This window comes from Rhinolophus sinicus, chromosome 8, assembly GCF_057876585.1.
Source record: "Rhinolophus sinicus isolate RSI-liver-muscle chromosome 8, RSI-T2T, whole genome shotgun sequence".
Taxonomy (NCBI): domain Eukaryota; kingdom Metazoa; phylum Chordata; class Mammalia; order Chiroptera; family Rhinolophidae; genus Rhinolophus; species Rhinolophus sinicus.
In genome coordinates, this window is record NC_142508.1 from 14,894,258 (window position 1) to 14,918,538 (window position 24,281).

The following is a 24,281-nucleotide window of genomic DNA, read 5'->3' on the forward strand; positions in this document are numbered from 1 at the left end:
GTGGGCTGGAAGCCGGGGTACCACCCTGTTCTCACACCATCTGGGTCCCTGGGGGCCAGCTGCCTGACGGCTACGAGACCTGGTTTTCTTACCAGCAAAACGGGGACTGAAAAAACTATCAAAGTCCCGGGATCGTTCTGGAAAATAAATAGAAGGAAACAAAGAATGGTGCCCACACCCAGTAGGACCATTTTCTTTTGTGCTCAATACTCATTTCACCAGACCTCACATTTCAGCAAATAAGGGGAAAGAATGGGCCCAGGCCAGAGGGGCGGGGGGGGGGGGGGGGTAAAGATGAGCAGGTGACAAGGTAATTACTCAGCTGGTTCAGTCGTTTGGGGAGACACGCTACCTGCTCTCACGCTCACACTTAATTGGCTACACAGAACACATCCAAGACATGACTGGAAAACTCTTACAAGGACACATGTAAAAAAGGACAAGCTTATATTTTTACATATTGAATAATTAAGCGCTGGCGAGATGCAAGGAGAGGAGGGAGGGGAATCCGAGTGGGTAAAGGTAGTCCCAGAGTTTCCCGGAGGTGGCTGGAAAGGCACCCCAGTTTCGGGGAATTGAGCCTTCACCAAGGCAAGGCGACAGCGGCAGAAAATTGCAGGATGGATCAGACAGCAGGGGCCTGAACGAGTGGGGGGGTGTTGTGAGTAAGCAGCTGGCAGGCTGAGTGGCCTCACGCGTGTGGGCCCGTTGCATCGGCAGAAAACATGATCCGATACACGGGGAGTCCCGACAGCCTCCGCTCACGCACGCCCATGATCACCCCCGACCTGGAGAGTGGAGTCAAGATGTGGCACCTGGTGAAGAATCATGAACACGGAGACCAGAAGGAGGGTGACCGGGGGAGCAAGATGGTGTCTGAAATCTATCTGACACGATTACTGGCCACTAAGGTATCGGACTTCAGGCGGGAGTTGGGGGGTTGGGGGGCCACCTGTGCGGTGTGGGGAGGGACTTCGCCCTCACAGAGATGCCCGAGCCAGCAGAGTCCTATCATCTGTGCTCGTGCCCCTCTGTGATCCACTCAGGACAGGCACAGCTCATCAGCCTGGTGCTCTTCCCCAGCGCACAACCTCGGAATCCTTCTGACCCCAGTGCTCCGGCAAACCCCACCCGTACATCGCTGTTGGCATGCAGCCTGAAGTTTTGTTTCCATCCCTCCTCTGTGCCTTTTCTCAAATACCGTGTTTCCCCGAAAATAAGACCTACCCCAAAAATAAGCCCCCGTTAAGATCGTCAGCCAGACGGACGCATTTAGTATGTTACGACGATGTTCCAGAAGATGACATGACTGTGTTGGAATAAATGTAGGTTGTTGCATGTGAAAAAATAAGACATGCCCTGAACATACGCCCTAATGCGTCTTTTGGAGCAAAAATTAATATAAGACCCGGTCTTATTTTCGGGAAACATGGTATAGAGACACTAGCCGCTTCCATTCACGGTCTTCTACCATCCTGGTGAAAGAATGACTCCCTCTCTGCGGTGTCCTAGGCAGTTTCGAGGATGGAAACGGGGGCTCCATCAGTGACTTTCTAGGCACCGTTTCTAATCCCAGTTCTCAGGACATTGTGTGTCTCCAGTTAGGCTTTCACTCCTGGGAGCCGAGTGGGTGACTGACTGTTCATTAGCCCGAGTGAAGACTGCCCAGACAAAACCAGGAGATTCTGTTTGTCTGCTCTGACCCAGGGAGCCGTTCATTAGCGTTTGTGGAAAGTGCTAAAATACCACCGCCAAAGGGTGTTAAACCAAACCGTGTTGTTGGCAGAGGAAGGCTCACTCAGGCCCACTCATCAGCGGTCTGTGTTTCCCACGCGCAGAGGAAACATAAAGCTGTTAGCGGCAGATGCCAGGGGTGGGGAGATTTAATGCATGCACGTACCCCGTTTCACCCAAGATGGCCGGGATGTATGCTGTCCTCCCCTCCCCCGGGCTTCGAGGAAGACCCGAAACCCACCCGCGGCGCCCCTGTGCAGAGCGGTGTGTGACCCTGTGCCGCCCCCTCCCCAGGGCACGCTGCAGAAGTTCGTGGACGACCTGTTTGAGACCATCTTCAGCACGGCACACCGCGGCTCTGCCCTGCCCCTGGCCATCAAGTACATGTTTGACTTCCTGGATGAGCAGGCTGATAAGCATGGTATCCACGACCCACATGTCCGCCATACCTGGAAGAGCAACTGGTGAGTGAAGGGCGAGCAGAGGACGCCCCACGTCAGGGGAGGGCAGCCGCGTCCAGGGTGAGAAGGGCTGTGGGCCACCTTCCATCGCAGGCGCTCTCCCTGGGCCTCCCCGCCCTGTCCTCCTATTTTTGTGCTCACTTCCTCTCTCACTTCTGACTAGTCAAACCATCCTTCTCTCCAAGCCATCAATCAGTTAACAAACATTTATTTAACCAAGTAATGTGCAAAACAGTATAGACCTGCCAAATGTCGCGGCCGGGTCCCTCACCTCCAGGGATCTCCCGTGTGCACGATATTATGCCACACGCAGAGGGTACAGAGACTGTCAGGCACGGCCCCTGCCCTCAGTGGGCTGAGAGACGCAGGTGGAAGACAGGAAGGCAGCTGTTTGGATGCGAGGCATTTTGCAACTAGATTATAGAAGGGTGGCATCGAATAGGGACTGCTCAGCAGCGTTTTGAAGCACAACCTGTATGCAGTCATCTAGGGGGACGGGCTATTTCTGTTCTATTCAAGAAGCAATGGTCTCCCTTCCCATTAACGCCTTTCCAAACTCCCTTTGGGGAAGAGACCTTCCCATAACCACTTTGTCTGTCTCTGAGACAACAGGACTCGCTAAGTCCTAATGGGCACACGAGGTGTCTCCACCATGGTCCCTCTCTCCTTTAACTGACATCATCCTTTCCCTCGGTTTGTGAGTAATTTGTGTTTCAGGTTGAGGCTGCAAGGTCAGACATCAGTATTCAGCACTTGGTATAGAACCTCGCACAAAGCTGGGACTCGATAAATATTCATGCAGGTGCCTGGCTGAGATGGTCTCTACTTGAGACTTCTACCTCAGGCACAGCTGGCTGGAATTGTCCCATCAGTTCCAGAATTGCCTGCCTATAGCTTTTAGGCAGTTCCTGTCCCAGGTTGTCCTTCCCCAAAACATTCTTCCAAGGCGGCACGAACCTGTTGCCCAGCAGCTGCCAACTGTGAGGACGGGTGGGCATGAGGGCAAAGCCAGGCACGCTGACAGCCAGCCCGGAACCCCAAACCAAGACACATAAAGGCAGACGTCAGCCTATGGTAGTAAGACTTTATTTAGTGTAATGTGCTCTGGCTTCCCATCTCCTTCACCTGAAAAACAGTGCTGTCTCTACTGAAAATGAAAAGAAATCAGGCAGAAACAGAGCTTTAGACCACAGAATTGAAGAGCGGGGTGTATCCCCATCTTAGTTCTTGGGGAGTGAATATCTTCTCTCACGCATCTCCCAGCCTTTCTGAAATAAGATTCTTGGAATCCAGATTGCTCATGCAGGGCAGCCACTGGGGTAAAGACTGTCCCCTCGTCTGAGCGGCCTGCCAGGTCTGCTGTCTCCCAGTGCCTGCCTCTGGGTGAGGTTGTGTTGAGCAGTCTTAGGCAGCACTGTTGCAAGGGGCACATTCCCAGCCTAGTGAATTTGCTGCTCTCTGCCAATGAGTATTCCTACTTACCACCCCGTTTGAATGGCAGCAGTCTTCAGAATATGAGACATGCTCTGCCCAGAACTTCTCTGACGGTCCCTGCTGGGGAGAGCTGGCATTTTCAAAACATCCCTGTGTGTCTTTGTAGCACATTCACGGCAGGTCACCTGGAATAGTTTCTAAGCCATGTGCTTTCAGCCCAGACCTCCTGCTGGGGGACGGCCACCTCCAGGGCTGCCATAGTGTCCGGGGGCTGAGGGCAGAAGCTCCCATGTGCCAGCTCTTCCAGAGCCTCAGAACCTCAGTTCCCAAAGAACTCCAGTCCCCAGGAAGGCAAGCTGGTCAGGAGACAGTGGTACCCAGCTCAGCACTCTCCTGACCTTTGTCATTGCTACCTGGGCAAGAAGCAGTTAGTCCGGGAATGATGACATTTGCATATTGACTTAAGAGTTCACTGTCCCTGATTGAAAAGAGATTGTTTCTTTGTTCCTGGCCAAAGTTGGAACCTGCTGGCTTCCTCCACATTCTGCTGCTTTCTCTCTTGTAAGTAGACCTCCTGCTCATTTAGCCTGAGTGACTGCAATCAACCAGAGATTAGTGCCAGCACTAATGTTAATAATATGCTAATATTTCATTAGGCAGGAGACTCCGTGTGGTACCCTGGCTTCCCTGTTTGATTTGCCTGTCAGCACAACTGGCTTAAGGAGAGGGGGTGTAGGGGAGAAACAGCCATACAGCTCACATGGCCTCCTAGCGTCCTTCCTGTGGGTAGGACTTCTGGAAACAGGAAGATGTGGACAGGAGACTGTATTCGCTGGGCAGCTGGGAGTCCTTCATCCGGAGCTCTGAGCCCAGCTGTCATGGTCTCCCCAGGGCAGCTGCTGTGACCCCAACTCACCCGTGTCATGATTCTCTGTGCCATCCCTGGATTTCCCATCTGGATTTCCCAGGATGACACAAGTGCCACTTACCATTGTCAGAACTCAGTGCTGGCTGCCAGGGCTTGCGCTGCACACTTTGTAGGAACTTAATATGTACTTGTTGATTGATTGGCAGTCTCGAATATGAGGTCCGACTGTATTTATAGCATTATTGTATGTACGTACTGACTGCTGGGAGATGCAACACATACAGAAACATTGTTCTCACTGTTTGAAATAATGTAATTCAAAGAGTTTAAGCTCTAAGAGGCAAGCCAAACACACACAAATATTAGGGCTATTACCAACAGTGAGAACAGCAACCCAAATAACAATAACACGTCAGGGGAAGTGGCAGGAAGCGAGGAGGGGGGGGCCGAGGGAGGGAAATAGCGGTTCCTCGCTTGATGCCCCACTGCGTCCTCACCTGCGTCTCAGCAGGCTGGATGGAAGCCACAGAACCGGACAGCCAGAGAGGACAGCCCAGAGGGCAGGTGGGCAGGTTCCTCCCGACGCCCTAGTACCCTTCGTAGCAACAGCGTGACTTATACGCACACGACCACCCACCGGGGACATTCTTCTCTTTGTCTTTGTTTAGCTGAGTCCCCTCCCAGTAGCACCTTTCTCCTCGCTCCATCCAGGTCCCATCCAGCTCAGGGACACCTATGCGTCTTTCAAACTCAGACCATCAAGTGCCGCCCCTCTGGGAAGACTCTCTGGGCACTTCCGCGTGGGTGGACGTGATGCCCCCTCCCTGTGGCCCACATTGGGTCCTTCCATGCTGGCACGGATAGTTTGCAGAGCACGTCCTTTATTGCATGTCTGGCTTCCCCACAAGCCCCCCAGAATGCGGGGGCTGTGTCTCAGTCACACGGTAGCCCTGGTGGCTAACACAGGGCCTGGTGTGCCACAGGTGCTAACTGGAAGAAAGAGGGAGGGGAAGGAGGGAACACAGTGGGGCAGGCGAGAGGCCATGAAGGTGGGTTTTCAGCATGCCAGCTTGGGGGTGGGTCATCAGCTAGCCCCACTGCCTTCACCATTAGGACCAAGCGGATGTTACCAGGCAGGGAGGAAGGGTGGGCTTCTCCCAAGTTCTACAGTGGAGGGCTCAGAGTAAGATACAAAGCCCACATTCCAGGCCCTTCTTTAAGGTTTTGTCAACTGGATGTGCCTTGTCTCTGGCACAGGGGGCAGACAGTGGAGTAGACAGTCGGAAAGTCCACTTTACGGCACCCATGGTGGCTGCCTCTGACCCCAAAGCCTGTGCTATGGGGGAGCCGGGGAGCCGCAGTGCCCATAACGCACTGGATCTCTGGACGGACTCTTCAGCCTTGCTGCTCTTTAGTTTCCTGGAAGGTACATAGGTGGCGTAGAGGAGGCCCTTAGTTGGTCCCCAGTCATTTCTCTTTCCCCTGAGAACTGTCTGGGCCAAGCTGCAGGCCCCGCGCCGTCTCCCTGACCCTCTGCCTCTCCCCTCCGCACAGCCTGCCGCTGCGGTTTTGGGTCAACATGATCAAGAACCCGCAGTTTGTGTTCGACATCCACAAGAACAGCATCACGGACGCCTGCCTCTCCGTGGTGGCCCAGACCTTCATGGACTCCTGCTCCACGTCGGAGCACCGGCTGGGCAAGGACTCCCCGTCCAATAAGCTGCTCTATGCCAAGGATATTCCCAGCTACAAGAACTGGGTGGAGAGGTGAGTGCCGGGCCAGGGCGCCCAGACAGGCCCCTGCACCCGCGGGCAACTTTCTTTGACTAGGGGTGTCCCCCCGACCCCCCAACCGCCCAAGATGGGCTGGGGCTTACGATGACTGATCCAATACCCACACCCCCTGGAACCGTGTATTGTCCACTGAAACAAGAATTGGGAAACTTGGCTAGAAGTTGCCCCTGGGCTCTGCGTCCCTACATGGGAGGCCGAGATGTTGGTGGCTGAAATTCTTTCTAGGCTTGGGAAGGAAATACAGTCCCCTGCTCTAATCCCACCAACAAAAAATTTCGAAAGACCGAATAAGTGGTCTTGCCACAGAAAGGCTGGAGGCCTTTCCCCATCTACCCCATCCATCTGGCAGTCCGCCCAGCCTTCTGTGGGAATGTCACTGTCACTTTGAACAGCTTCTTACTGTCCTGGTCCCTTGACTCTCACACGGTGAGCTCTTGATGCCCTGGGCCTTGCAGTGAGTTCTCACCCACAATGCCCTGGTCTAATCACAGTCTCATGCACCTGCGACTAGAGAGCCGCCTGGAAGCTGCGGCGCTGGGTTGTCTTGGTGCAAAACTGACTTCTGGTAAAGAACATGTGTGGTTTATCTGGGCCACAACCGTTCCATATGCCAAGCACCTGAGCTAAGCCACCAGACGATGCTTTATTTATTTATTCATGACGGGAGCCCTGGAATATTAGAGGACAGGATTTCTAACCTCATGTTGTGCCCATGAAGGGGAAGAAATATACACGGAGAATGGCTAAGTCATCAGCCCAAGATGACTTAACTGGCCAAAATGAAAGTAGATCCCCAAAGTCAGCTGACTCCCAAATCTCTTTTCTACTTTATTTATGATACTTGTAGGGCCTCTGCTAACCCATATGGAGTCTCTGGGAATGAGGGAAGGTGCCCCTTTCTACCTGAGAATGTGGTCCCATGCCAGGATGCATGGTTTGTTGAGTGAGGGGCTAGTTGTCAGCCCCAGCTGACCCTCTCAGCAGCACTTGCACAGTGAACAACCTGCACAACTCTACATGGCCGTCCTACTTTTAGTGGGCCTTTCTCTTGTATTCCAAGTAACTTAAAGATAGGAAGCCTGGGTGGAAGCTCAGATTTGGTGACTTTTTGAAGAATAAGAGACCAGAAATTGTTCCTGAAGACAAAATGGATAGTATCGTTTCATTCATGGCAGAGAGACAGTCTCCATCTTTATTCTTGAAAATTGCCTTCTCTTGTGCAGAGGGAATAGCTAAGAAGGGGTGTGGTCCTGGCCACCTTGGTAACACAGCCCTACAAAAAGCGTTGACTTTTCTTTTCCGCCTCCACTCTGTTCTTTGATAACCTCCCCGTCCATTCCTACTAATACCTGTGATGGGCACGCAGCCTTGGCTGTCAGAGAGAGAGAGCTAACTCTTTGGTCCTTGCACCTGACTGTGTCTGAGTCACCAAGAGGGGCTCTTACCTCCCTCTACATAAAGGGCGGCTCATTCTTTGGACAGTAGAACTGCCAGGAGCAGGCCCTCCTATGTGGTCCGTCGGTTCTTCGGCAGAGAGAAAGAGGGAGCAGCTGGGCTTTTGGTTATCCCTGCATGGAGGGATGCAAGGTCCCTGTGATAACCCTCAGGCAGGGCGGAAGGGAGAAGGGATGTGAAAGGCTGGGGGCATTTATGAAACCTCTGCATAGAGGACTCTCCCCGGACCACGGCCATTTCCTCGGAGATCAGAATAGTGTCTGCCCCAGGTTAATGGGCTCCCTTTGACTTGGTGCTGAATGAGATTTGTGCGGGGCAGCTGCTACAGGTCACGAGTAACCGCAGTCCATTTGGTTATTTTTAGGAGTGGCTTGATGGTTTTCATTTCTTACCCCACCAGTTTCTTAGCAACCAGTGGCACTCTCAGGAAAGGCATCTTTCTCTTGCTTGAGGTCCCTAATCCCTTCTCCTCTCATTCTGGGATGAGGGTACAAAGACGGAGGGATGGGGAAACTGCATGCACAGGTGTGGCGGTCAAGCCCAGCCTGCTTCTTACTCGGTGATGAATGGATCGGTGTCCCGCTCTGACCCCAGAAGACTAGCCTCTGAGCTTGTCTGGTTCCGTGAAGGGGAAACTGAGGCCAGAAATGCAGAACTCAGGATCCACAGCAAGCCTGACCTCCCACCTCAGGGCCCTGGCAGCCTGTGGTTCAGAAGGATGGAGGTAGAATGCCCTCCTCTGTGGCCAGGGCTTGCCCACCTCTGAATTCACTGCCCAGCTGCTGTGATCACACAATAGCCTCCACAGGACTCAGGCTTAGCAGCTCTCTGTGGTAAAGTGCACCCTGCACACCTGTGGGGAGGCTTTCTGTCCCGTCACAGCCACTAAGAACAGCGATAACCCTAGCTGGTCCTCTATAAAGGGGGTGGAAAGCATATGGGTTCAGGAGGCCTCTTCACTCTATGGGTTGAGCAGCCCACATCTTTGTATCACACCTAGGCTGGTTTGTAGCTTCTAAAAGTTCTTCACCTACGCGTCCTCTCACGTGACCTCTCATCTGTTCTCCCACCCACCCTTCCATCCCCTTCCTGCCTCCAAATACCTTGCAGCGCGAGGGGTGGGCGGCCCCACTGCAGACTCCCAGTCTTAGCTGCCTCCCTTCAAGTAGCAGGGCTTTTGCTCATGGGAGGAACATCTCTTGGTTCCCCAGTAGCAATCAACTGCGACACTCACCTTCCCAAGCAGAACTCACCAGTGCGACAGTGTCCGTCACCGCCAACTGGGGTGTCGCGATCAGTCGTGATTTCTAGTTCATTACCAAGAGCGGTACCATTTTCATGTTGGGCGGTGCTCTCCTCTCGTTGTAAATTGGAAGAGCTTCAAGGCTGTTTCCCTGGCACCATTAGCTCGCTGACTTGTAGTCACAGGCTTTCCACACAGGAGTGACTGCAGTGGAGTCACAGCTGGCCCACTCGGGAGAGGACAAGAGGTGTGCCGCACGGATGAATGCCATCGATCACAGGTGTCACCGCGTGAAAAAGGTTAAGAATTTTAAATATTTAAATATGCCTCCTAAGGAAACCATCTATTTGAAATAGAAAGCCGTGACAGTCCAGCCTGGGAGCAATACGGGAGGTGAAGTATAGACATTTCATTAACTTGTTCATTAAACCCTGGGGCAAATATTTATGGTATCTATCGTGGGTGTGTTGGGCACTTGGGATAGGTTAGACTTGACCCTTCCCTGTGGCTCTCGTGGGGAAGGAGGACATGTCGGCAAACCCCATAAGCCGTGATAGTGGGGTGCTCAGAGAGAGGTCAGGGAAGGAGTCACAGAGGCAGAGACGTTTGTGCAGGGCCTGGAAAGGCAAGTATTTGGGGACATCAGAGCAGCCTCCAACTGTCTTTCACGTCTGACCTTCGCCCTTGAGGTGTTTGAAGGGATGATGTCACTTTGTTATTCTCTAAGAGTTTGGGGCATCAGAGACCACCTTCTTAATCACAAAAGCCACCCTAAAGGCAGAGATGGGACACCCACCCTCACACACCTGGCCCATCCCATAGAAGCCCACAAATGTAAACCTCTGCAGACTGGTCAACAGAGGAGAATCCAGCTCTTTGGGGCCCTTCCTTTTGTGGCAGCTCCCCGGGGACTGGTGCTGGGACCCCAGGGTACAGGCACCCACCTGGTGTGAGCAAATGCAGGAGTGGTGGGGCCTGGACTCCTCAGCAGGCTGGGCCTCGGCCAGCCTGCCAGCTGGAGGGGAGTCCTGGCGACTTTCAGGGCACCAGTCTTTTCTGAAGAAGGACTCCCCTGCAGGCAGAAATCCCACAGGAGCAAGTTCAAGTCCAGGGGCGCAGGCTGACCTTTCCCTTCCTCGCTGCACAGCCAGCTGATGAGCACACTTGTTTGCAGTTCATTAATGGGGCGTAATTGCATCCTTCACAATCAATAAGGCTTCTCCGTGGCGGAGCCCAAAGGCCCACACAGCAGGGGCTGACAAGGCAGCAATTGTGCACACAGCTGAGAGACGCCAGGTCATTATCAGGTTCAAGGGGTGCTGGCAAGGTGGGAGGGCTGGGCGGAGCCCTGTAGTGGCAGAGGGAGAGGTCAAGGTCGGGTCGGCAAAGCCCTCCAGGAAGGATGGGTCCACGTAGCATTGGGCAGGGCCGGGGACAAGAACAGGACAATGTCAGCCAATCCCCAAGCCCCCACACTTCTCAGGGCATTACGCTGTCCCTGGCCACTCAGCTCAGTGATTTAGAACTTACTGAAGATGAAGATGTGTGGTGGATCCACCTGGGGGCTAGTAAGTGGCCACAGACACGCACTAGTCCGATCCAGTGCCCTCCATACACAGGCAACAGAGATGGGGCCGCACACTGCAGACCTGACCTCTCTGTTACAATACGCAAAGCGCCGCCAGGCAGGGCCGCCACCCAGTACTACAGATGAGAAGATTAGAACCCCTGCCCTCTCCCCACCCCTCTCGAACCCCAACCCACCCCTACCCCTCTCTTCCTCACACACAGACGCACTTTCTAAACATTCCCTTTGGAGGAATGACTGGGCTTTTAGTGTGCTACAAGGCAAGCCGTTGCAAAGGGACAGAGTGTAGGCATCTGCTCTTTCCAGTGGAGACAGTGGCGCTAACCTGCTCTCGTGTAGCTCAGGGACGAGAAAGGCGGCCGTGGGAGCCCTGGTGCTGTTGGCCAAAGCCTGACAGAACCATCCATCTACCTGGGAAAGGTTCACGGGCAGGTAATGGAAACAGCAGGAGTCTTTGCTTCTGGGACAGTCGTGTCCTATCGGGGAGGGGGCCTGGGTTTTCATCCTGGTCAGTCGCTGTGACTGTCCATGGGTGACAGAGTGTAACTGTCCAGAGGAAGGCATGTGGGCAGAGCCGTGTCTGGCTGCTGGCCATGGAAGAGAAGCGACAGGCATCCTTTGTTCACCAATATGACCTAAGAATATAACCCTTTACCTGACAAGCAGATTTTGCTTGGTAGGCATAGAATCCTTGAGGTACAATGACACAAATCTCCTCGGGGGTGGCCCAGGTGGGAGCCACCACTGAAACCGCTGGGTGTCTGCTGTAAAATGGAACCCTGGAGCTTACTGCGTTCCAGAAAGAGTGGCAATGAATCAAGTCTCTGGCTAAAACTTCTGTACCTGGAACATCATGAAATTACTTGGAACCCCAAGGAACCTGGGGAGGTTTTAGGGTGGGCGGCAGGTCTAGAAAAGTGGGCTCTTCTGGGATAGAGCAAAGGAACCAGAATGAAACAAGACAAGGAACCAACCAAGGACGTGAGAGCTCTGAAGATGGGGAGGGGCCCGGTGACAGCGGAGCTCGCACTGAAAGCAGGATGGAAGCCCCCATGAGCCCTGCAGGACGCCTCCCTGCGCCCCAGGCTCCTCTGAGAAAGGCCATTTCATTAAGCTCTTGTGTGCGCCTCTTTCGACAGCTTGTCATGGGCCGAGACCTCCCGCCAAAATGCAATCAGTTCAGCAAAGCAGTTGGCGAGTGTGTCTGTGTGTGGTGGGCTCCTGAGGGACAGAGGAGTTTCTCTCCCACCAGCCCCTTCCCCTGCCAGAGGGTGCAGGTTTCATCTGCCTCCCGCTGCCTTCCTCTTTCCCAGACTGAAGGATGGGTCTGCAATCACGGTATGGCTGCAGCTCCAGGCAGGGTGGCCGTCTAGCCCTCAGCGCCCCGAGTGCTCTGGCGGCAAATTGAACTGTCATTGCATGGCAGGCCCTTGAGCGTGATGGCTGGGGGAGCACAGCCTGTCACCCAACTCCTGGTCACCAATGGGGAAAGGTAGGGGTAGGGGACTGATGGATTCGTGGTCTGTGCCATGACAGACATGGTCTGGGAGCACACAGGGCCAGGGGCCAGGGTGAGATTGTCCAGAGCCTCTGAGAGTGCCCCCTGCACTCACCTGATCGAGCCTTGAGCCTGGCAATGTCACCTGCACTTACGCTGGTGACAGTGAGTGCGTCTCCTAAAACATTGTGCCCCAGATGCCTCACTTGCCTCGACCTAGTCCCTGGCCTGGTGACTGTCCCTGCGCCCTCCTCCATCCTAGGCTCTCAGGCTTGCTCTCCCCAGCATTGAAGCTGGGTTCTTGCAGGGATCCCTGGATGTGCTTGCCCCCTGTCCCAACACCACTCTGCCTTTGCAGGGACCTGGTCCCTTTCATGTAGCTCACACCCTGAAAGCACCCTGGAGAGGGTGCTGCTGCCTTGGGGCACTGGGGCCCTTCGGTTCCTCGTTACAAAGTGCACAGCTCCCCTCTGGCAGGGGAGCTGGGGTTTGCTGCATAAAATGTCAAATTGCAGAAATTAAAAATGTAAATGCTGGCGTCTAATTAAGCAGTTGACAGCAGTGCACAGCTGCAAGTGACAGTGACTGATTGCCTTCCACCAGCGTCCCCCCCTAAGCAGCCCCCAGCTCTTCCTGGTGAACCCCAGAAAGGGCAGGACATCAAGGCGGTGTTGCTTGGAAGAGCCTTTGGAACCTCTGGAAGGGACCTCTTACGTCTACGGGGACGGGGGTGGGGGACACGAGAGACCCACTGGACCACTCTTGCAGGTCGCTCAGAGCAACACCTTTGCAGGAGACGGCTCCTCCTTACTCCTGGTCTCACCCTGCACCCTCTGACAATGTCTGGACCACTCTCCACATCCCTTCCCTCTGTGCCTCCTGCATCCAGAGCTGCAAAGGGCTCTCCCTGGGCCAGACCCAGAAGCCTAGAGGGGAGAGCACACACCATGGTCCCCCAGGGCTCTCACACCGGCCTCCACTGGCCCAGACCCAGTGCTGGGAGCGTCCCTCTCTCCGCTTGTCCCTGTGCACAGCTCCAACCCCTTTCTTCCCCACCCCCGTCCCTGCAGGTATTACTCAGACATCGGGAAGATGCCGGCCATCAGTGACCAGGACATGAATGCCTACCTGGCCGAGCAGTCCCGGATGCACATGAACGAGTTCAACACCATGAGCGCGCTCTCGGAGATCTTCTCCTACGTGGGCAAGTACGCCGAGGAGGTGAGCCCTGCCCTGCCGCCAGGGCCTGTTGGGAAGGATGGGGGCAGTGACTGCAGAACCCCTGCCCGGAGCAGCTCCTGTGCCCAAGCACCGCCCCTGACACCCCTCCCTCTGCTGGGGAAACTCTCCCACCCAGCACTCGGGGTCTGTGCTCCAGACACTGGGACCCCAGAAAGTTCATTCTCTACATTCTGCATCCATGCCCGTTCTCACATATATGCATCACGTGTCCTTCACTTTTATTTCCTCTTTTTATTCTCATTCCTTCCCCGCTATTTCTTCCTTCTTTAACTTTTTCCATTTCTCCCTCTGATCTCATTCTCTTTAAACAAGCAATTCCCCACTCCCATGGGCAGGCCACATGGCCTGGCATGGCCTGGCATGGTGTGGTGGTATGGAATGGCAGGGCCTGGTATGGCATGAGAACAGAATAGATACAGAACAGAGTAGAATGGAATCTGTTTTTACTTGCTGTGTTCCCCAGTTGGAAAACCTCACCGGGGGTTCACTGCCTTCTCTCTGGCCAGTGCCCAGGTGCTGGTGGGAGTGTTCTGGTCATGCAGGCTTAGGCCAAGTGGGTTCAGATCCCGGCTCCCTGTGTCTGAGCAGCAGCGTCACCGCCATCTCTCTGCCCGGCTTCTCTCCCTCTTCCCAGCCTCACCACCAGGAGAGGGTCTAGGAACCTCAGGGGAAGGAGGGAGCCCCGCAGGGCCCCTTCTGTGTCCCACATAATGCTGGGACCTCAAGTAAAGGAGAGGCCAGTAGTGGGCCCTTAGGGGAAGGACAGCAATGCCAGTCTGCGGGCCAGTGCCGGCCCAGGGCACAGTGTTTACCTGGCCGTGGCCTCATGACAGAAATAAGGACAATGTAGAGAATGCCAGTTTGTGAGTGCAGCTGGCTCGTCTTGGAAAGGACAGTCCCTGGTCTGTAGGTACACTCACCTGCTGTTGCTGTTAAAATGTCCCATCTTTATGGAATGCTGGCACCAGGAACTGGTAGTTCTCGACCAGCTAAGAAGTTGGCAACTCTAGCGTGGTCTCCCTAATTAAAAATACACGAGCTGGGCCAGGAAATCCAAAGGTCTGGGAGGCTCCCCTCAAGCCCTCCCTGTGCTGCTCCCTGCCCCCTCACACCCCAGGCCCAGAAGTTTCTACCCATTTGCTACATGCCCCTCCTCGAGCAGGCATTGTGTGAAGGGCGCTCAGCTCAGGTGTGCTACCTGCCTTTACGTCTCCCCTGGAGCAGCCTAGAGGGGGGCTAGTAGTTCCCACATTTTACAGACGAGGAGATAAGAGTACAGGGACGTTACAAGTTGTGCCCCAGATCACCCAGCGAGAAACGAGTGGACCCCTTATTCAATCCCACCTCTCCTGACTCCCAGATTCTCACACATTTTCCTTCACGTGCCACAATTGCTGTCATTGTTCTCCACCAACCATCAGGTCACAGAAAAGGCTTGGGCAGACATTGTCCATGAGGTGTTAATGACCAGCAAAACTTAAGATATAGTAAGCTTTGAGAGGTATTTGTTTCTAAACAGACAAAGTGAAGACAAATGACTTTCTCAACGTGGAATCTCGGGCCTTGGGGAGCTGATGGGAAGACTTTCCTTTTTGGAAAGGAGGGTTGGCATTTCTTAATATTCATGAAATCCCTTGCCCCCGGGACACTGGGCCCCCACTTTTACGTTGGGTGTGAACTGTCTGCCATGTAACATCTTGGCACAGGTGTCCTCTGCCTACGGCCAGCTGCCTCACGTGGGCAGGAAAATGCACACATTAATTTAGACAGGTGAGGGGTGTGCTGACTTGCTGTGTCCATTGCCACAAGGGTGCCCACACAGTGTACCCATGATGAGTGCCCCCCACCCCTCCTGCCCGTTACCCAGGCCGTCTGCTTACCCAGCAACTTCGTGTGTGCACTTTCGCACGCACAGGTCTGCCCACCCTTCTGACTCCTCCCTCCCGTCTGTGTGGCCCTCAGAACACAACACGCACACAGACTACTAACCTCCCTGTTCTTCGCTCTTCAACAGATCCTTGGACCTCTGGACCACGACGACCAGTGTGGGAAGCAGAAACTGGCCTACAAACTAGAACAAGTCATAACCCTCATGAGCTTAGACAGCTGAGAACCGTCCTTCCAGGGCCACCCTGGAGGGAGGGACACACCAAGCCGTGCCTCAGTCTAGATATCATCTTTACCAAGTGCAAGTTCCGCTGGCCTCAGCAGCATCCTCTGAGCAGCTCGCTCGCTCTCTCTCCTCTCTCTCTCCCTCTCGCTCTTCCTCTTTCTGTCTCTCCCTCCTTCCCACACCCCTTCTCTTTCAGTTTCTCTGCCAACACAATTGAACCAAGCCACCGACCCTCAGCTAGTCCAGAATGGCCAGGCCCACAGCAAGGGACCTGACCAGAAGATTCCAGAAGGGGCTCTTTCCCAGCTGACCCCATGCATTAGCAACAGGGCCCACATACGGATGAGGCGCCGTGGACAGAGGACGTTTCTATGCTGCTACTTCACCTTCCACTTCTTGAGAGCCCCCGCATTGGTCTGAACCTTGGGCTGGAGAAAAGGCATCGAGCTCAGTATTATCTTTGCTGGGAAGACACCACGTGGCTCTCCCTTCCTACATTTCCATCTCCCAGCGGTCCATCCATGGTATGGTCCCTTTGCAACTGGGAGAAGAAAGGCCACACCTCCTGCAAGCGGCTGGAATTGGGGGCAGTGGTGAGGAGGGGGGAGGTGCTCTGTGCGCTGCCTCTCGCTTGTTGGGGTGGCATCAGAGGTCTGCTTGTCCCCATCCATCTTCCAAGTGCTCACAGGGACGTGCCTGCCCCGTCTCCTCCTTTGCCTGTGGAAAGCCAGGCAGGGGAAAGAAGAGCGGTTACAGTCCACCACCATGAGAAGTTACACACCCTTCTCATCTGGCTCAGAGGGGCAGAAATGTGAAACAGAGGAGAAGAGGAAAGAGAGTTCATCTACCCTGATGGTGTAATTTGTTGTTTTCCACTCACCCCCAAGTGCTCATGAATCACGACCATTAGCTGTAACCCATCGCCAGATCCTGAGTGCTGTCTGGAGAAAACACCTTCATCTTCCTCGGTCGTCGCTCATCAAGGGTCAGCATAAAACCCAGAGTGTGTCCAGGTGTCCAGGAGATCCTACCTCCAGCCGTCTCCATGGCGCTAGCCCCACCATCCTTCCTGAGAACACTGTTCAGAGCCGGGGCGCCCAGCCTCGCTGCTCTTCCCTTTGCAGAATCCGGTGCCATTGCTATGCAGACAGATGACTTTGTCACTGGACTGACCAGACCTCCTAGGGAATTATTTTCTCAACATCTCAGCTGTCTCGTGCGTCCCTCTCCTCCCTCATCTTTTCAGCGGTCATCACTGAAAGAAATGTACTCAAGCACAGCCAAAATGCCAGCCAAACTCAGCTCCCAGAGTGTCACGTCTGGAGGGCCCAAAGAGTCAAGCTGAAGGACATGGCCAGCAATGGGAAGAGGGACGTAACAACTGACCTCGGCCCTGGCTCTGTCTCTCCATCTGTCCTTCCATCTACGGAAACATCATTGTAGCCAGCCAGGCAGAGGCACGTTCGTTCATGGGTCTTAGGTGAGCTATCGGGGGAGATGGTCTAACAAGAGTCATGGAAACCTGGAATCTTGAAGGGACCTTAGATGCCGTCTGGTCCAGTCTCCCACCACCACAAACAAGAATCTCTCCTGGCAGCCCTACACCCTCTGGAAGACAAGGAGGGCATCGTTTAAAGTGGGATTAGGGATGCATCTTGCCTTCACACCCCAGCATCAGACACTGTCTCCTGCCATCCACGTAGAGCCCCACGTGGAAAGGGGAAGGCACCACACCATTTCAGGAGCGTCTACGGAGCATCCTGTACTTTTAAGAACGCGGACCCCTTTGGATATGAATAGGTGTGCGTGCGTGCCTGCCCCAGGAGTAGGCAGAGAGCTCAGAAAGATTTCTTGTCCTAGGGAGGGGGATTTTGAAATGTTTCCCTTCTCTACGTTTGCTCATCAGTTCACCCTGCAGCTCCAGAACATTTCAACACTTGCTTTCTGTGCTGAGTGCTGCCAGGTGGAAGGAGAGGTCAGCTGTGGGTAGGAAATCAGGGCGGTCACAGGCCCAGGGAGGCCTGGACTTGACTGGAGGCCGGGCAGTGGTGCCCCAGAGCAGGTACATGGGGCATTGAGGTCACACAGTGAGCAAAATGCAAGAAATCTAAACAATGGGAAGAGGAGACTGGGAGAAGACGCATGTGAGGGGGGGAAAACTAACCAAAGGTTTTGGCAAATGAAGTGCCAGGTGAAGAAGCGTGGAATTTCTACCCCTGATCACTTGATTTCCTCCCCAAAAGCCAAGGGCCCTGGCAGGCCAGGAAGGAAGCATGTGGGAAGGGGGCTAAGAAGACAGCTCAGCCGCTAAAGTAGTTTTGCACATTTGAAGGTTGGGGAGGAGACAGACACAAACATATTTAACACAGATTTGCTGAATGGAAGCTGCGTGTGTGTCAGCGTGTGTATGAGTGTTTTGATTTATTTTTTAAGTTTTGCACAGATAGAGGAAAAAAATGAACAAGCAGAAAAAAAGACTGTTATGATGGTTCTGCTGAAGCTTTTATTTTTTACTGGATTATTATTATTGTTATTGTTCCTTTGTCGGTACAGGACTGTTTTTTTTTCCCCATGTTTTTGTTCTAAGAGAAACTTCGAACACCTCAGAGAAACATAAATGTCAGGAAGAAAGAGGAGGGGAGAACAGACAAATTTCCTCGCTCTCCTCATTCCTCCTGAGGGAGGAGTTCGGGCAGATTTTCCTTTAATTGGGGGGCAAGGGTTGTTGCTTTGTTTACCTGCAATCTCTGTGGCGGGCTTGGGGATGGAGAAATAGGGTTGAGTCACACACACAGAGCCACAACCCGTCTTGCCCATAAAAATTCTTTCCTTTGGCTGTTTGTTTGTTTTCCATTTCTTTCATTTGGATTCTTAGCGCATGTGTGATATGTTTTCAAAGTTAAGACAAGGCAGCATTGTCAAAAAGCTAAGCTTGTCTCCCAAATCTCCGATCCAAAACTCCCCTTGCAGTCCCCGATCCCTTGGCAGACCAGAGAGCTGCCCAGGCGGCATGAGGACGCAGCAGCGGCCAGAGAAGGGAGTTGGGCAGACTCAGTCCTGTGGCAGGGAGGTCACCACTAGGCTTTTCTCTCTGTCCCAGTTCATTGGCAGGGTCAACATTCTGTTTAAGGTGGAACCTTTATCTGACTCCTTGAGTCCTGGGCAGAGAGCAAGGGTAAAAAGGCCACCCTCCTCCCCAAGAGACAATGCGGCCAAAATAACTGACCTGGGTTAGGTGGGGGTTTTAAATTGGAGGGAGATGGGCTCAAGGCTGGTAGGGGTGTGGAGTGGAAGGGAGCTTTGTGGGGTCCTAAGCATGAAAGAATGGGTGAATAGAAGCTGAGAAAGACAGCTGCAGGCTGGTCATTTCTCCCGGGGGGGAGAGGACACAAGTCTCCCCAGGTGTGGGCTTTGCCCGGCTTTGTCCTTCTCTAGAAGGAGAATCCCCAACATGTGTTGATAACGACAAATAGTGCCATTAAGTGAAGTTGGCTATCGTTGTCAGTTACTTCCTCAGGAAAACATTTTTTCTTGCCTTCTGCTTTCAAGGTAGTTTTAAATTTGGGGCCCGCCTGAGGGTCCCCCAGGCCAAGGTACGTTCACACCCCCAGAGTGACACTCACACTCATAGGCAGCTCTTGGGCCCTCACTCTGGTGAGCCTGGGGACCAGGGAGTGAGGCCCCAGATGCTTGAGAGAGCAAAGTCATCTAAAATAAATCCCAAAGTTTGACACCGACGGTCCAGGCAGAAGCAGGGGTAGCTGGCCGTTGTCTCTGACCCTGTCCACTCAGGCCCAGCTCTGACCTCCAGCCTGGGGTTAACGTCCACATACTATCCCAGAGCCCCCCACCCCTGTCCCATACCGAGGTCTTTGTGCTCATGTCCCCTTGCATGTCTGGCTTCTGAGTGTGCCACCGCTTGTCCCTCTTGCCCACCGCCTGCACGTGTAGCCTCTGCCCCGATGCCATATGTCCACTAAAGAACCAGAGCTGCTGAGACCCTGTGGGCGGCTGAGATCTCACAGTCCAGCCCTCTGGGACTGCCCGAGGCCCATGCCACCTCCCTGAGTGGTCGGGGCTCCCTCACCCAGCCAGGGCCCCCGTAGGACCCCCAGCAATGATTTCTCGAATGACCTCCCCTCTTGGTCAGAGGCAAGTCCTGCTGATGTTTCCGGAACCCTCCAAGGAAAGCCCCATTCCGCATCTGCCTCCTTTCTCAGGACGAAGGGGACACTTCCTGTGGCTTCACAGAATGCAAAAATCAAGTACTTAACCTAGTGAAGGTTATAGTTCATTATTGTTAATTGAGAACAAACGTTCCCCAGCCCAGAGAGCCAAGGAGGGAGGGAAGACCCAGGGGGGTGCTCTGCAGGCAGAAGGCCTGAGACACCCCTTCCTTGGCCCTTCCAGGAATGGGCTGCCCCAGTGAGCAGTCGCAGCTCGGGTCTCTGAGAAGCATTTCTGTGACGGAATAACCTCCGGGTACCAGAATCCCCACGTGCCCCCAGGAAAGGCCCCCCCACCTACCCATACTCACAGATCCTCGTTCCTTTCTGGACTTTTTTCTTGTTCCCAGTTCATGTCAAAGACGTCCTCTCAGCCCCTCACTTTTCCTGCCAGCCCTGAGGACAAGTGACGGAGGGCCCCTGAGGACAAGTGACGGAGGGCCCCTGATCCCTCAGCCCCTCCCTTTTCCTTTAAACTGCATATGGGCTGTTTATTTGGGGTTTTGTAGTTGTTTCTTTTTATTTATATATTTTAAGAGTTCAAGATTAAGGAGGGAGTCCAGCTGTGGACGTAAAGTCCAAATTACTAGGGGGGAGAAACAAACCCCTTTACCTGTGACTTTTAAGGGCATGAGAAGAGCTTCAGGGCCGGTGGGGGTGATGGCCTCTCCCTGTTACAGAAATGGGTCAGGGCACCCCCCCACCCCCCGGTGTGGACGTGCCAGGGGACGCATCCTCACAGCTGCTAATGTTCTCGCTTCCCCTGCCCCTTGGTTGGCTGGCGCCCGCAATGCTACCCCTTCTCTGCCTGCCTTCTGCCGCCTCACCCCCACAGGTGTAGCAAATTTTACGGTGCAGCCTTATTTTACAGCTGGGAAGCTGAGGTACAGCCACAGGTGACACTGATGGGGCAGCTCCTGAGAGAGGCTGGCCCGCTGCGAGCCTCTTCTCATGGTGCTGAGAGGTGGACGAAACCCTCCACTGGAGAATGAAGTCACCATTCCTGTTTATCAGAAAAGAATCTCTGTGCAGTAAAAGTTTCAGACACTCAAGAGAGATCTTTAAAAAAAAAAAAAAAAAAAACTAGAAACCTTTGCCCCCCCCCCCCCAATACAATTATTTTTGTTAGGGAGAGTATCCAACGTTATAAAATACATAGGATTTTTTGGTTGTAAAAATAATACATACTTTATTAGAGTCCCAATTAAATTCCTGGAGTAGACCCATGACTACCCCAAAGCAAAGCTAAACAAAACAAAACCAAACCCTGAATGAATGAAAAGAACTTTCTGTTTGTATTGGCATAGGTAGTGAGGTGGGCCAGGGTTCGGGTTTATTGGGTCGGTGAGCCCCACATTCCCACCACTCCACCCCCTTTCACTCCGTCCAGCCTTAGCTCCAGGCTGCCCCTGACGTTCAGTCCTATAACCAGTTCTCATCGGCTTCCCCCAAAGTGCAGGGAGACCCTGTTAGGGACTGTCATGGAGGGACCTGAGACCCCTCTCCAGAGAATGCAAAAGCTCATGACAAAGAGACAGGTCTACGTAGCTCATCATCCATGGGTTTCTTTATCTGTAATTAGAGCTTCTTTTGTTAGTCTCTTCAATCTTACAACTCGAGCACATTTTGAAGGGCTCCCTTACAACAGTAGAATTCAAAACAGAGGGTGCAGTTAAAGAGCAATGCAAAGGACACTAAGAAACTGAGACCACTGTACCAAACAGGATCAGTGAACGCAATTCAGGCCCATGACCAAGATGGGGTACGTGTCCTCGTGTGTTCCTCCTCCCTTCCCTCATGTTCCCGTCAGCTTGTTGGCTCATCAAACCTTCCGTTCTTTGAAAAGAAAAGCTAGTTTACCTCAGAGAATCTTGTTTCCTTTTGGAAACCAATGGCGTTGTGTTTTCGAGTGGGCGACCCTCCCCTCCATCACTGCCTGCCTGGGCCTACGGGCCTTGAGGCCCGAGAACCTGGCTTAGTCATGTCGGTTGTACTGACCAAGAACAAGAACCCAATCCCTGAGATGGGAAGGAAGGATTGGATGCAGCTGCCCTCCTCCCTTGTAAGGACCAGCCTATCTCCTCCTCACTTTAGCTTATAGGGACCAGCCTTCTCTTCAGCAGGGTCCTGCTATGTTACCATAGCAACCAGCAACTCCAGGGTACCACAACACAATGGCTCAGTGAGCTGAGGCGTGGGGAGAGAGGAGTCTGGCCCGGTCAGATGACCCAGAGTTACGTAAGTCTCCCATACTAGCGGGAAGAGGAGGGACAGGATAAATGGGTCGTTTAAGGGTTAGGCAGGGGCCTCTGAGTTTCAGAGAAAGGCCACTGAAGGAGGTCGGGCAGGTCACTCCTGCTCCAGTCTCCTCCTTCCAGCCCCACCCCACTTCTGTTTCCATAAAGCTCCCACCTTGAACACTGACCCTTCGTTAGAACAAAGCAAAACATATCTTTAGACAACAGTGTTATAATGCGCCTCAAAGATAGGTGGGTGAAATCTATTAGCGGAAGAGGGTCTTCTGGTTTTGATTTTTAAAGAAGAGTATCCTAGGAAGATTTAAAAAAAAAGATTTAAAAAAAAAAGTTTTTAAAAAGGAAACCGATGCTATTTAAATTGGAGCCCAGTTGTAACTTGGTAAAGGCAAGCTTCTGTACCTTTGTTATAATTAATTGTATACCTGTGTATGTAAATATAAGGCATTCCTATTTTGCAGTTCAGAACAAAAAAAAAACCTATTTGTAATATAGAATAAAGTTTATTAAAAAATAATAAAACTGCAGTTTGGGATTTGGGGTCTTTCTTTACGTGACTGGCTGGAAGGGGGCCGGGGAGAAGGTTGTCCCTAGTAGGTGGTGGTGGCCACCATGGTGTAGAGATGTGGCACCTTCTCTCTCCCGCTGCGAAGTGTCTAAGCTGAACCATCAGAGATGCATCCTTTTACCTAAGGCTCTGGCTTCAGTTACAAAGCAGACGTCTCTAGAAGCAATGATGCTTCAAGATAGGGCGAGCGAACATGGCGCCAGCTAGTGCCGTCAGCAGACATCACGTTTCCGTAGAGCCCTACCAGCCTGAGTCCCTTTCAACACAGCCTTCAGGCATGGCCTGCGCCCCTGGTGGAGCTGGCTCTGGAGAGGACATAGGTGGCCATCTCTTCTTGGCAAGCTGCACCGTAGTGTAAATGATTTTATCAGTGCCCCCTGCCTCATTTTGATAGAAGGTGGAGGCCTTGAACACTATTGTGCCTCTAGGAGACGGAGAAAAAGGGACTGACATGGGTGGCAGTGGAGGTAGGGGGCAGGGGAGAAGACATTTCTGCCTGCTGTCTATGGGCTGTGCTGGCCTCAATATGGCGAGTGGGGTGCAGGGAAAAGGGAAGCAAATGCAGACGTGCCCCACCCGGGTCCAGGAAAGCTGTGCCCTCTGCTAGGCATTCAACCAGCTACCCGTGGGCAAATACATCCTTCTCTGAACCTCAGGTCAGCGCATGGAGAAGGCTGAGCTGCATGTCTCCATGAGATTCCAATGTTCCCAGTGTTCAAAGTGAAAACCAAGAGAGAAGAGGAGCAGGGAGGAAACAGGGCAAGGCAGGAGAGACAGAGAATGTGGAAAGGGATGGAGTAAGGAAGACAGCAAGGTAGGAAAAGAGTGTGGGGAGATGGAAGACAGGCCCTGGAGGCACCCCACAGCGGATAAAACTTCTGGCGCATTCCACCCTCACCTGTCTTCCTGCTGCCCCCAACTACCAACTCTGAGCTCCTCCAGCCTTCAAAGCAGAGCCCCTAAGGGCACGAGTGGAGAGTGTTCATGGGAACAGAGTCTCTGGGGGCCACAGAGAGAAAGGTCAGGAGGTGACTTGGAGTGTCCACAGGGATTGAATCCTAGCCTTCTCCATAGCACGCTCCCACCTTCCACAGAGATCCTTTCTGAGCCATGAGGGAGAGCCCAGGAAGAAGCAGCTCTGAGCAACGAGACAGAAGCAACAGCCCCTGGGGGACACAGCAGTGACGCCAATGCTGAGGGAATGCCTTAACCTTGGGACAGCATGGGAACGCACAACACCTAGGAGGGGAGGCTGGAATCCATGGTCAAGACCTACACAAACTGCCTGGATTTAGATCAACAGAGTGGCTTTGGGTGTGTTCGTTTTCTTTCTTTTTTTTTTTAAGTAGTTCAGACTCACAAAGAAAGTATAATTCGCAGACAGGAAGGAGGTGCTTGTCCCTTCTAAATAGTGAGGCAGGCTGCGGTGAGGACAGTGGCCTCACTGCCAACACTCAGAGCAGGATTCTACACGCGTCCAGTTCCTGCCGTGTCCTCAGACTCACTCACCTGTGTCACCTCACACTTTGTCAGCAACAACCACCGTGACCGCAGCGGACCACTTCTCTGCATTTCCTCTTCCATAAACTGAAGACAAAATAACTGCTCTGTGAAACCCAGGAGGTGGTGGAAGGGTAGATTTACATAATTAAAGTGAAACAAACCCAGTGCCCTGTGAAGGGTCATACACGCACGCAGCGTTATTATTAGCCATACAAATGATACTGTCCGTACAAAAAAGCAGATCAAACCTGGGCCTCAACGACGAATTTATAATGGACGGTGTATGAGCCTCCTTGGGC

The 24,281-nt window shown here is 53.2% G+C and overlaps 1 protein-coding gene across 1 annotated transcript in view; it reads left to right on the top strand.

Annotated features, from left to right (window-relative positions):
* PLXNA4 (plexin A4) overlaps window positions 1–22,438 on the top strand; it is a 415,019-nt gene extending 392,581 nt beyond the window's left edge. Inside the window, exons 28-32 of the mRNA XM_019751040.3 lie at window positions 721–911; window positions 2,029–2,198; window positions 6,052–6,264; window positions 13,146–13,296; window positions 15,332–22,438. Of these exons, the coding sequence (XP_019606599.3) occupies window positions 721–911; window positions 2,029–2,198; window positions 6,052–6,264; window positions 13,146–13,296; window positions 15,332–15,427 (821 nt within the window). The 3' untranslated portion in view covers window positions 15,428–22,438. The remainder of the gene's footprint in view (window positions 1–720; window positions 912–2,028; window positions 2,199–6,051; window positions 6,265–13,145; window positions 13,297–15,331) is intronic.
* The last annotated feature ends 1,843 nt before the right edge of the window (window positions 22,439–24,281 follow it).